This window comes from Saccostrea cucullata, unplaced genomic scaffold (genome assembly GCF_032062105.1).
Source record: "Saccostrea cucullata isolate Sc308-1 unplaced genomic scaffold, CSIRO_AGI_Scuc_v1 ctg1289, whole genome shotgun sequence".
NCBI classification, from domain to species: domain Eukaryota; kingdom Metazoa; phylum Mollusca; class Bivalvia; order Ostreida; family Ostreidae; genus Saccostrea; species Saccostrea cuccullata.
The window spans coordinates 71,893-85,257 of NW_026928460.1; the positions used below are offsets into that span (position 1 = coordinate 71,893).

Sequence of the window (13,365 nt, forward strand, 5' to 3'; positions counted from 1 at the left end):
ATACATGTAGATCTGCTAATAACGGGATGCAATTTGTACCATTGGTATTCCAATAGATTGTTAGAAGACCTTGTGTCCAGAAACATCATAGCTATTGTCAATCAGAAACTCAAGCAGCATTTTATAATAAGTATCAACATCAGAGTACTTGTGCGTACAATAAGGATATGGAAAGGTTGGCAAATTTACGAGTTAAATTTTTATTGAAAAAGCAGCTGTAAATGATACTTAAAAAACACTGGACTTTAATTAATCGTGGTGAATGGTTTCATTTAAAAAGAAAACCTCATACGTTTTTATTGAATTGTGTTATAATAAAGGAAAATGATAAGTCATTCCTTTTGTGATGTACGATTTGTATAGTACGTATTACTTTCCATACATGTTTATATTCATTAAATAATTCAAATACGAGACAGACGTGACAAACATTGCGTATCTCTTATTTATTTTCCTAACTTACTGTGATCTGTTGAGTATTACTTCCGCAGGAAAAAAAATTGTTTACTGATAAAATGTTTAAAATAAATTCAAATATTGAATTTAAAGCCAAAGCAATAGTCATTTTCTTTTCATTTAGTTCTTGAATCAAATATTTCATCAAAGGAATACGAAAAGGTCAGTCATTAAAAAAAATATTTGTACCCTAAAGAATTCCAATTAATTTATGCAAAAAATACTAGTAGTCTCAAAACACTACAAATAAAGCATATCGAGTGCTTGTGTGTTAAAATCAAAATATATTTTTATAAAGCGGATAATGAAGCGTAAACATACATGCATTACTTCTAGGCTCTCATCTTAGGGCCAGGGGTGACTTTTATTTTGTCGAGAGAAGAATCCTTTACGCCTAGGAATACTGTAGATCACTAATTTTTCGCGACACCTTATTTTTGCGAGATTATCATTTACTCTTATTTAGCGAGACATAATTTTCACGAATTGTTGTTACCTCTCAATAAAATCTTAAGGCATACTATTATACGCAAGAATGAAATTTTCGCGAGCTTATTGTCTGACCTTTTAATTGTGCGAAATATGCACAAAAAAGTTCTCATCGAATAAAAAGTGATTTACAGTATGTTTTATGACTTTATATTGTTTGACTATTATTTCTCTTGTGAGAAATCCTATATGTCCATATCTTATCTGACCTTAAATTTCTCGTGACGGGCAGTCATACGTACGCATATTCATATGTTGTAGGACCTTTAAATTTTCGTCAAGATTTTATACATCTCTATTATCTGACCTTTTATTTCTTGTGAATGAAATATTGCACAAAAACCTTGTTCTATATTTCCTGACCTTGAGATTTTATACATTTCCAGTGTATGTTATTTGACCTTCAATTTTTTGGAAGGAACATCCTATACATCTACATTTTGTGACTTAAGTCTATAGTGAAGTGAAACATGGAGATTACGAACAGTAATCAATCTAGAATGTCCATAAAACAATAAAAAAAAAAGTAGCAGAGCAAACACGGACCTCCAAAATATCAGATGTGGGATCAGGTGCCATGGAGTGAAGGAGATCATTTGATTAATTAATTGTGTGAATTAAGACACATGACGGAGATCGTATATACATCTATATTGTGTGATCTCAAATTTCGTGTTTTGTATATTTAGAAAAATCATTCTTTCATTTTGTTCAAGTTTTCTTCTTAAATTTTTGAGAATATGTATTTGATTAACATTACTTCCTAAGATCCTGACCACAATAGTTTAATTACTAATTTTTTATTAGACGGAAAGCAAAGGATGTTTATGAGGTTTGGAATCCATAGTAGGAGCGGTAACTCAAAATCCTTCTCTTACAACGTTTGTCTTTGATGTTCAAATATTTAAAAGTGAAACAAACTCTGGTCTCTTCACCAGTAATTCAGGAATAAGAATCAAAATATGCATCGTTCAGCTAAGTTAAAACCAAACAGTCACACAAAATTTTAATGATGTAACAACGTCATTTGATTGGGTAGAAGATTTAATCCATTTCGTGTAACATATTAAAGTTGCTGTCACAAAGAACTGCGCTAAAACGTATTAATCCGCTTGACGTTACTTTTAAAATATGCTAAATTTGAAGCCCTTTTTCTGGAGAAAAAATTCTCATTGTCAACACTGAACTTAAATGATAAGGAGTGAGGCTTATTTTAACTTATTTTATAAAATATAACATGACTTGGGAGAGTTTACGTTTTTTTTTTAAAAAAAACCGCATTTCAACCGTTTATGCAATAAGCAGTAGTGCTGCTACCACACATGAAGTTATATCGTATAACATAGGTTCAAATAAGCTTCATTTTGTAAATAATTTTTATCAACTGTTTCCTTACATGTATCTTACGAAGACCAAATCAGGTACAAACTTGTAAAATTTGTTTATTTTCTGAGTTTTGTTTTCATGCATAAAAATTATGCTTCATTAAATCCAGGTTTCCAGTCGATTAAGACCTCGGTGATTTGAAGAATAACAAATGAAAAATGTGTAAATAATGAACAATGATTGATCTGAAAAAAAAATCTACACAAATCTGTGAACATGGTATAAATCAATTTGAAAAATATAAATTTATACAAATTTATTTGATCTTTCATTTACTTCAACAAACATACATTTACATTGCATTCACATACACTGATAAATACTGAAGCAAAAAGTCATTTACACTTTTCAAATGAAAACAGGTAAATGAATAATGAATGCATGTAAAATTATTTACCCCTATTAAGTGCATGCTATTAAAATTAGCATTTGTGCACATATTGTTTCTATCACAAACTTCGTTACCTCTCGTTTGAATTTTATCGATATGTGATTTCCTCATCCCAAAATAAACATGACGTAATCTGGATATTGTACATATATATACTTTCTTGCTCAATTATCTGCGATGATTTTGACAATTTTTGTTCACCAAATGTAAAGGATACGGAATAAAAACATTATCATGAATACCATGAAAATAATTTTAAAAGGTAAAATTAACAATGAACGAAATGTCTGATGGCCATAGAGTATACTCAAAATATGAGTCAAAATCAAAAAGTCACACAAAATACAATTCAATTTCAATTTCGAGTGGGTATCAATTTTAGAGAATTTTAAAGAACGGTTAAAATCATTAGACAAAATACTTTTAAATATTTCAGGATTGGAATGATTAATACAATGTCTTTACAAAATTAATGAATTCACAAGCATTCGTCCACAATCAATACTATGTACAACTGTACATAAAATAGCTCTTATGTCATTCATACTGATGAATATTCTAGTATGGAGATTAAAAAAAATCCCAATTTTTAGAGAAAAAGTACTGCTAAAAGGGAATTTGAACACGGAATCAAATTTGTGTTTATAATAATGTTTTAGTTTTCCTTTATAAAGAGGTTAACGATGCTCAGAAAAGCATTAAATAAACAAACACTGTTCAAAGTAAAGTAACGTTTCAATTCAAATCTAAAGGAATAAACTCAGAAGGTGAATTTTCCTTGCAGTATATCAGATTACAGTTATAGGAATATACATGTCTGCCGGTGAAAACTTCCTTACCATGAATAAAAGTATTGAAAGGGTTAGTCCTTGGTTTAATACACTGGTAACAGTATATCTGATTGAGTGCTTGTATTTTGTTTACAATGGATTACATTACAAACAAGAGACTTCAGAACCATTCTTTTTGTTTTTACCCATTATATTTTCTTTTTATAATTACAGAATCTCCAATTTCCTTTTAAGATGAAAAATAAATAAGAGTCTCTTTACCTAATTTCTTTCAGTATTTAAGATTTTTCTCCTATATAGACATCTTGCTTAATCACGTGTTTATTCCCCCTATCTATGTACTATGGCATATACCAATAAATGTATCATCGACAATAGAACAATGCTTGTTTTGTGACGATCTCCACTATTATTACCAGATTTGTTCGCACCTGTGACTGAGGTTTTTGAGATCTTCTCCTTACACATTTCTGTATACTTCTGAAACTCGTCCTTCATAGACCAGTGCTCTATAATGTAACCTTGGATATCGCCTTGCATACACGGATGCCTAGCCATCGCCTCCACTGCATCTGCGCATGCTCTGGAACACGTGGTCTTATTATTACACTCGGATTTTAGTTGCTTTGTAATTTCTATTTCTGTTTTGTCCTGTCCATACCTGAAAGCTTTCCATGAACAGTTATCATAAACCCCTTTGAGACGTGGGAGATATCGCTTACAGAGGAGGACATTCTTAAATGATGTACAGAATTGTGTGTATGATTTCTGCTGCGGGTAATAGGTCAGAAAACCGAAACACATCTCGTCCGTCACACTGTCTCCATAAAAAGTAGTCCTGTTAACTCCTACACTGGAGTAGGTGCATGAGGTGCGGATCTCATCTCCAGGCCTAACTTCAACTGGTGGATCAAACCTTTTTGCATAAAAAAGGTACATCGTAAAAAAATCATTCAGAAATTTGCTTTACGATAGACATGATAGAGTTCTCTTTGAACAATGTTAGAAAGAACTTCTCTTGAGTGAGATTGTTTGTAATATTTAATTATATCAAACCATATTACAAGTTCAAATACATAAATGGATTTAAATTAATTTAATTAACACACCTATTTAGTAACCTACCTGTAAAATGTTGGCGAGTTATAGTCGTATTCCTTGTCATTGGTTAATTCTTTGATCATTTTTCCCTCTCTGTGAATACTGACTTTCTGTTTTATTCCTGTGTATAAGTTTAATTCAGTTTCAGTAGAGAAAAGGAATCGTAAATAGTGACTACCAATTTCAGATTGATATTACGTCATAATGAAAGTAGATTCGGAATGAGATAATTGAATTGGTATTAAAAAGCCACTTTAAAACAAGAGGCACTCTTGTCTGCTTTGTCTTTTTGAAACATTCTTTGCGGCGGAAAATTCTTTTGAAAAAAAGGGGCATAAAAATCAAATTAGCTGAAAAACTTCAGAAGCAAAAAACAAAAAAAAAAAAACCCACGGAATATATAAGGGGTGTTAAGAAAGTTCGTTCCGGGATGAAATATTTTCAAAAATTTCAAAAGTAGTGCTTTACTAAAGAGATGAATTTTCAAGTCTGACAAAATCACAAGAGTGTGCTTTAGATTTATAGCAATTCATTTCTAGCAGAAAATTATAGAATTTTTCTTCCATATGAAAAAATATATGATATCTTTAAAGCACCCGAATGATAGAAATGCTGGTCATTTTGAGTGAAAATAAAGGATAATTTACTTTTTTTTTCTTCATAGCTTATTTGTATCAGACAAGCTGATGAGCGTAGGTATAAGAACGAAATATCACTTTTCAAAAGAATAGGTTTGTCATTTTGAAATATTTCACAGATTTTACAATTTTTGAATAGTATTTGAAAGGATGTTTTGACCTGTATGCCTACCATATCTCAAAAATGTGCGTCATCCCTGATTTTTCTGAACAAACATCATCTGTTTTAATACCTGCCCTCCCTTTATTGATTCAACAAAAGATAGTTAAAACTTTATCAGTAGCAAGAATGGACTCTGTAAACATGAAATATCACAAATTGTAAATATCTTCTCATCGTATTTCTTTTTGAAAATTAAATAAAAATGTGGAACGAACTTTCTTAACACCCTTTACTTTAATGTTAAATACATTTACACTTAAACAATTTGTATATTCAGTAAATCTTTTGTATATGTTTTTATCATTAATTCAATAAAATTAAGCACTGCTCTCATTATATGTAAGATCAGGTTTGATCGAGTTTTTTCATTTTAATCCTTTTATTCTATGTATGTAAATCTCTTTTGCTCCTTTGAGGCCGAAATTAGACTACAATCATCATCTTAACCTTGTGGCCGAGGGAGCTCATACAAATTTGACATAAGGTAGGATTCTTCTCTGGTTTCTGACTAGATGGAATATTCAAAGTACATTTGTTGATATGTCATATATTCAGATGTAAGAGGTTTAAAAGACCATATTTTTCTTTCCTCATCAGAATTATACAACTTTAAATAGAAAAGGTAAACTGCGTTTGAAAAGTAGCAGGGACTATATTTTTGGCGAAATGGTGGTGTATGAAAATATCTTTTTTTCTGCCTCTCAAAATTATTAAAGAACATTGAATTTAGTTATAATTTTTACGCAATCAAAGACTAGAAGAAATTTTCAAATGTAAGTTGAATAAATAATAAGGGTCTAAAGTTTTAAAATAGGCTATATCAAATAAATAAGATTTTTTACACATACTAGAACTATGTTGGCTTTTAAATGCTTCAAATCTAAGTACAGATTTAAGCCAAAAATCCGTAAAAAGTGTTATTTCTCTCTTAGTAAACGATCAAAACTTTTAGTTTTTGTATCATTTTGTACCTTTATGTGACACCTTTACTATATGTGAAAATTGGAAAAAGTTAAATATAGGAAGCATATAAAAATTACTAAATAGGATATTCGGATTAGCAAATATCTATTTTATTTAAATTATCCATGTCAATTTGGTAATATCATCTTATAGGCCACATATGGTAGTATCTTTTTATGCAAAAAGAAAAACATTCAATATTTTGAACTAAAAGTAGGAATCGCATGATTGGAAACAGTATTTTTTTTATTCTTAATGTCTAGGGAAAAGGTAATGACCTTGACCTGACCTTGTCTCTAATATTAAACGGTCAAATTTAATCTCACTGTTACCATCACTTAGTGATATTGTCCTCTTGATTCTGTGAAAATTTCATTAATTTTTAAATACAAGAAATGTGAGAAGAATCCCACCTTAAGTTTTAGCTTTGGTATTTGTTACCAAAAAAAGATCCCTTTTGTTTCCCCTTGACCTTACCGGGAATCTTTTCTACATAAAGACACTATCAAGACGTTTATTTACCCAGTAGGTGCATGTGGTTGACGGCTCTGGTGATGAAGATCGGCGTCTGGAACATATTTTCTGTACAGAAGGCCGGGCAGGTAGAATTGAACTCTACACTGGGGGTGTTAGGTGGAATAGCCAGGTACTGCTGACCCACCGCCATAATGACGGAGTCAAACTGACGTTTGTTACTGGTGTAGAAAATCTGTAGTCCTGAACCGTCCACATGACCTGTTCTCTGACCAGGGTTATTCCAGTGGACCTATAGAAAATAATCTCACATTATTCCGGTATACACATGTGCCTGAATAAGTCATTAAATTAAGTGAAATTTAAATTAAACAAGTTGCTAAATTCACAGCTTCAGAGCATATGTCATAAATCAACATATATATGTAAGAAGAAAAAACGTGTAATTATGATAGTAGCAGATAATTCTTATATTGCCAAAATTGCATAATATATAACCAAAATCTTTGCCAGTCGCGAATTACTTCCATACAGCTCTTGATACTGAGTATGATTCTAAAAGCATAAAAATATCCTCAGTAAATATCAAATAACATATTGCCTACAAAGCCATGTAATTATACTCTATTATGACTTTTTTCTTAATACAATGCAGTTACCTGTACAGCGATATATTTGTAGCCATTTTTGCCCACTCGGAAACCCTCGTTCTTGTGCAGACATTCGCCCTTTGACCCCATGGTCCAGGTAAGAAGAATGTCTAGACATTGCTTGTCTGGAGTCATTTTACATTCAAAGGGACCCTCCCTCATCTCCACTGAAATGAAGGATTATTTCAATACACCTGTGAAATATGAAATCCCACTGATCGTTTAAAAGACAATGGCTACTTTTTAAGTAGATCAAACTCTAACGACAAAGCATACGTTAATATTTAAAAGACGACCAATGAAAGGTCTTGCCTTAAAGAAAGAAGTATGAAAGCCCTAGCACAATTAAAAGTTTACAAAAGTTATGGTCAGGGTTAAAATTTGATTTTTTTTTTGCAAAAGTGGGTCAAAACCTGAGGTTTAGCCGAGAGGTCAAACATATTATAATTGTGAAATATTAATGTCCGAATAATCAAAAGTTATGGGCAAGCTTTCAGTTTTTTACAAACAGACAGACAAAGATGAACAAAAACTATAAAAAGGTCACTCATAAATGGCACCTGATCCCACCTCTGATGTTTGGGAGGTCTGATTTGCTTTGCTCCTATTTTGTATTGCTTTATGGACTTTTAAGCTTGAATACTTATTATTGTCTCTATATTTTTCGTAGCCCTTAATCTTTTATAACGGGGTCATAATAAGTATAAAATATCTGGACTTTCTTTCAATGAATATGGTTAACCAACGTGTATAAAAGATTACAAATAAGTACCGTCTCCTGAGCAACCGAAGGCAACCACGTGATGAGCGACGTCACTGTTGTCAATGAGAGGCTTGCTTCCGATCACGTGGTAGTCCCCCTCTGACGGCCATTGTAGGATCTGACACATCCAGGTGCTACTCTTTGACGGGACACTCGTTCTCTTCAGCTTCAGATCCACAGTCTTCACATCTTAATCAGAGAGATAAGACATTAAATAAAATCACCTGCTTCTGGGAGATTCGCCAGCGACGCCTTATCTCGGATGCATCGCTCAATTACTTTTACTATCGTCATAACGATGTTTCATTTTCAGTGAAATCACAACAGTGATAAAAGTTTTATCAAATGTTAAAGAAAAGATGTTTACATAATGAGTCAAGGATGTTTATATCATCAGCAAACATTCACTTAAAGAATGCATAATCCTAACAATCAACAGGTAAATGATTGATGGATATCAGAGTAAAAGATAATTATCATATATATATCATACTAATCAGAAGTGATTTATTTTTTGAACATTCAGACTTTCTCTTTCTAACCACCGTTTAGTTTAAATAGTGTATCAGTAATTACAGTATTGTTAAAAACTTCGTTGAGTATTGAATAGAAGTAAGTTTCAATGGTTAAGATATCGTTAAAAGAAAGAGCCGATATTTTATGGGAGAGTTCTTTTGTCCGCCATAACAAATATTCATTAAGTCGTACCTGGTTGGGAGAATTCCGGACAGAAGGGATCTGTTTCTGGTTCTTCCTCTGGACAAGTCAACCACGAGTTCTTCTTCCTGCAATGTTCGCTATTCAGCGGCTCACAGATGCCTGTAAAATAAATATACTGTCAAACCTTTTTTATGACAAAAGGATATAATGTACTTTAACATAGCTTACATGCTGTGCGTGTACATAAATTGGCGTATTCAAAATCACTAAGAGTTGTTTGCGTATTCATAAATTAGCGCCATACACTTCCTAAAAGTACGAGGGGTGATCAAAAAGTTCGCGAACTATCTTTATATCTACAAAACCACAATTCAGGTTATAAAAAATTTGGTACACACATGGCCATACACAAGTTCTATAAATAGCATATGCTGAATAAAGTTTCGCTCCTTGATTGTGACGTCCCAATGTGAAAATGACGTCACAATGTAGGTCACTTGTGGCGAAAAATGGTTGCCTCAGTCGTACTCGTTCAACAAACGACTGCAAAATTTATGTTATATCTTAGAAATCCCTTTGCAATAGCGTATAATATTTTGTACAGTTTTTTTAAAGACAAATGACCTTCTTTAAATTCAATGATTGGATTGATCGTTTTAGTGAAGGAAGGCAGATGGTTAAAAATGATACTTGTTATGTTGCCCAGTGGAAGCAAGTTTGAAAAGAGATATGCTTTTAATTAAGCAATTTTCTATCAGAGACCTCCAATTAACACTTTGAAAATTAGTTGAATATTTCAACAATAACATAATCATTAAATACCTAAGATATCGTTTACTTTAGATTTTAAACATATTAGATATGATAAAAAGGAGGCATCCATTCTCTATCCACCGTGTATAAACGTCTCTCCCGAGACAGAAGATTTGGGTTTTGATGGTCACCAATCTTATTTTTGGAATGGATATTCTTATCCACTCATTTTGTTGCCAAGATTTGACCATTTCTGGCAAATAAACCGTTCTTGTTTTAAAAATTAACTTACATGGAGAAAAATCTTTCAGCTTTGTGACAGAACGACGATACGGAGGGGGTTACGTGACCACCTACATCACGTGATTCGCGCATGAGCAGAACAGTGGCAGATGAGCATTAAAATCGGAGAGGACTAATTTAAAATAAAATCAACACTGAAACCAAATATTGCTTTTTTTATGGAAGTTATTCAATTAGTTCGCGAACATTTTGATCACCCCTCGTATATTGTAATATTATATGATTTCTTAACAGTATTCATTAATTAGCGCATTCATGTCTGCGCAAAAGCCGCTAAAATATGAAATCCGTTTCTTAAGTACAAATACAGTATACCCCTCTACAACTGAGAGTATTATCTATTTCTGAAGGTAATAATATACAGTGTGTACTATTGTTTAGTTTAGTACAAATGGTTAAAGTAAATCCAACATTCAATTGAATCTGGTCTCAACCTCATTGCAGTTTTCTTGATTTCATAAAAATACACACATACTAAATTATCAAAGACGACATTGTGGTGTATTTATTTATACTTCATGTTCATTTAAGTTTCAGCTCTGACAGAAGTTTGAATCAGAAGATAAGCAGAAGTGGTGAGGCCGTAACTACTAGATAAGAACAACCTTCAGATCGCTTTCTATTTTAGTTTCTCTTCTTTTTTTATACTAGAGAATGACAAGTTTTAATCTTCGAAGTACAATCACAGTGTACATGTTTAGATCCTTTGATAAAACAAACTAGCATAAACATTTTTTGTAAATATCCTGATGCATGATTTTATCAATAAACGATTTACAGATTGAAAAGACTGTCTAACATTATTAATTTTGAAAATAATCCCCGTTTTATAATGTACAAATTAGAAATACTGATTCTAATTCTCCTACTACATGTATCTAATCCTACTGTTTTGGGACATAACCTACAAAATCAAAGTTATTTTCCGTGAAATAGTTAATACTCAACTGTGATATTAAATTCCCAGAATTTAAGTCGTGCAACATGAAGAAATGATTCATCTGAATAAATAACACAAATATTATTAAAAAGATTATTAAATTCTATTGTCTTTTCATTCACCAAATGTATAATTTGTACCAACATTACGTAAAACAAAATTAATAATGTTAAGTTAAGAAGAATTTCATAAAAATAACAAATATCTATAGTAAAACAAAACATCTACAAATGAAAATAACTATTTGTCAAAACAGAGTGCAAAATTTCATTACTTCTTTTACTTTGTAAAACCAACTTCTAATTCGAATTACACTCATAATGGATTCCAAAGCGTCAGGTACAAACACAAACATATAAATACTCAATACTAAGTACATTCATTCCCTGTGATATAAAGGCTTTCTAGTTTTCAACAAAAAGGGTACATGTTAATAAATATAATATGTCATTAACTTTGCGCAAAATTTTGCTAAAAACAATCTGATTCTTTACAAAATTAAGTTAATTCAAAAGATGCCTTAATACTGTTAAAGATAAAGAAAAGTTATGTAACATTTGGAAAAAATGTTTTTGAACATTCTGCTGAAAAACTGAAGGATACTTGTAATATCCCATTATAGACTACTCTTTTTGATATCTTTTGAAGAAGAATTTATTCACAAATGTTTTCATAGAATGAATAAGTGACAATTTTAGATACACTTTACATGTATATCGACGAAGTTTAATCAATCAACAAAAGGTATACTTTTCACTCCTTCGGTGATATGATTAATTCTACTAACTGAAAAAAATAGACATCAGAGGGCCTGAATCATCCGTTTCCTATTTGTAGGTTTTAATAGAAAATAAACATCAATGGTAAGTTAACAAAGTTAACAACTAAACTTGATGATTGTATCTTCATCTTTATTAAATCATTTAGCAAGGTATCATCATATCATTTTATTTACACTGTAAATTGTTGACAGATTTTCCGTTCTTTATCGAACATGACAAAGGGGCAGACGTGTGATCGATCGGTAGGGAATGCTCACTGGTCCATCGCACCTGATCTAACCTCTGTTTTTAGAGGTCTGTATTTCCATCGCTATAAATTGCCTCGTTTAACTGGACTTTTGAGCTTGAATATCTTTTTGCCGATGACAAAATTCTTGTCCAGGATAACCCACTGTCTTAGACTGGTTATGTGTTCCAATAATGAGAGAGGACTACTATACGTCTGTTAAAAGTCGAGAATGATTCCAAACAAGAAGGTTATTGAGCCCTTCTGGGAAAATAAAAGCATGACTATTCGTCAAGAAACCACCTTGCTTATCTTTCAAATGTGCAGCTACATCTGATTTTGAAGTGCCTGAATGTACAGCTACATCTGATTTTGAAGTGCCTGAATGAAATTCCAGGAGTTGCAGTGTTCTTGAGAGCAAATACATGCTCTACGAGATTTCAAAACTTCCAATCAAGTTTTTAAGAGTAAAACAATCTTATATTTCAGATAGAGGTAAAATACATCATTAATTAATTTTTTTAATTTTATATTGAAAAGTTTCTTGTAAGAGTTTTATTAAGATTGAAAAAATTAACGATGCAAGGCAAAAACTCGGATTTGTTGCAGTTTTAGTTAACAAGAATTAATGTTACGTTTAATGTTTCACCTTAAATGTTTTTATGATGATTTTGATATATATTTTCTCTGATACTCAATTCCAAGACTTAAGATTTCTGATAACTTCATGGCTGTCCTTAGAGAAATTTATCTTTATATCAAACTTCACTGACGCAGTAAAATGGTTAAATATAAACTGAATCTTGCTGAATTACATCATGTGAATATTTTTTTTCAATGAGCTCCAAAACACTTTTAAATATTTTTGTCTATAATAAAAATATAATATTTTGGGAGCAATATACGTTTCTAAAACGGAGAGAACATGATGGGTGTCGATTAATCTGAGGTTCGTCATTGGTTATAATGAGTAAAATTTCTAAAAGATTCTGGTAAAGAATACCAATGTTTTGCTGATTGATATCTAAAAGACTTCAATCCAAATCATGTTGATCCTGTTTCGGGTAAAAAAAAAGCTGCCTTGTGTATCTAACAGAATAAGAAGGCCCGCTGAAATTATTTGAAAGTTAGGCAACCCAAGATGAAAAAGCTTCACAATTGTTTTCCCATCAAACTGTTGTTCTATGCAAATTAAGAAATATATTTAACGAGTACTTAGTATTAAATATTTCCTAGATGAATAAAATTTTGACATAAATCTAGACTGTTACATGATCCTGGGACATGGTTGGGTATATATAGAAATTGTACATATCTTTCGCTGATACATTATTTATTCTGTCCAATTTTCATGTTATATATATTATTTAACATTTAATTGATACTTAATCTATCAAAGAGAGCTCCTTTCGATTGTAAGTACATGTGCAATTAAT

General features: G+C 31.5%; 1 protein-coding gene across 1 annotated transcript in view; it reads right to left on the reverse strand.

Moving 5' to 3' along the window:
• Positions 1-2,369: 2,369 nt before the first annotated feature.
• Positions 2,370-13,365, reverse strand: part of LOC134277665 (tyramine beta-hydroxylase-like) — a 30,365-nt gene continuing 19,369 nt past the window's right edge. Inside the window, exons 4-9 of the mRNA XM_062759987.1 lie at positions 8,974-9,084; positions 8,275-8,454; positions 7,512-7,669; positions 6,901-7,144; positions 4,639-4,735; positions 2,370-4,429 (exon numbers count right to left, since the gene is read on the reverse strand). Of these exons, the coding sequence (XP_062615971.1) occupies positions 3,844-4,429; positions 4,639-4,735; positions 6,901-7,144; positions 7,512-7,669; positions 8,275-8,454; positions 8,974-9,084 (1,376 nt within the window). The 3' untranslated portion in view covers positions 2,370-3,843. The remainder of the gene's footprint in view (positions 4,430-4,638; positions 4,736-6,900; positions 7,145-7,511; positions 7,670-8,274; positions 8,455-8,973; positions 9,085-13,365) is intronic.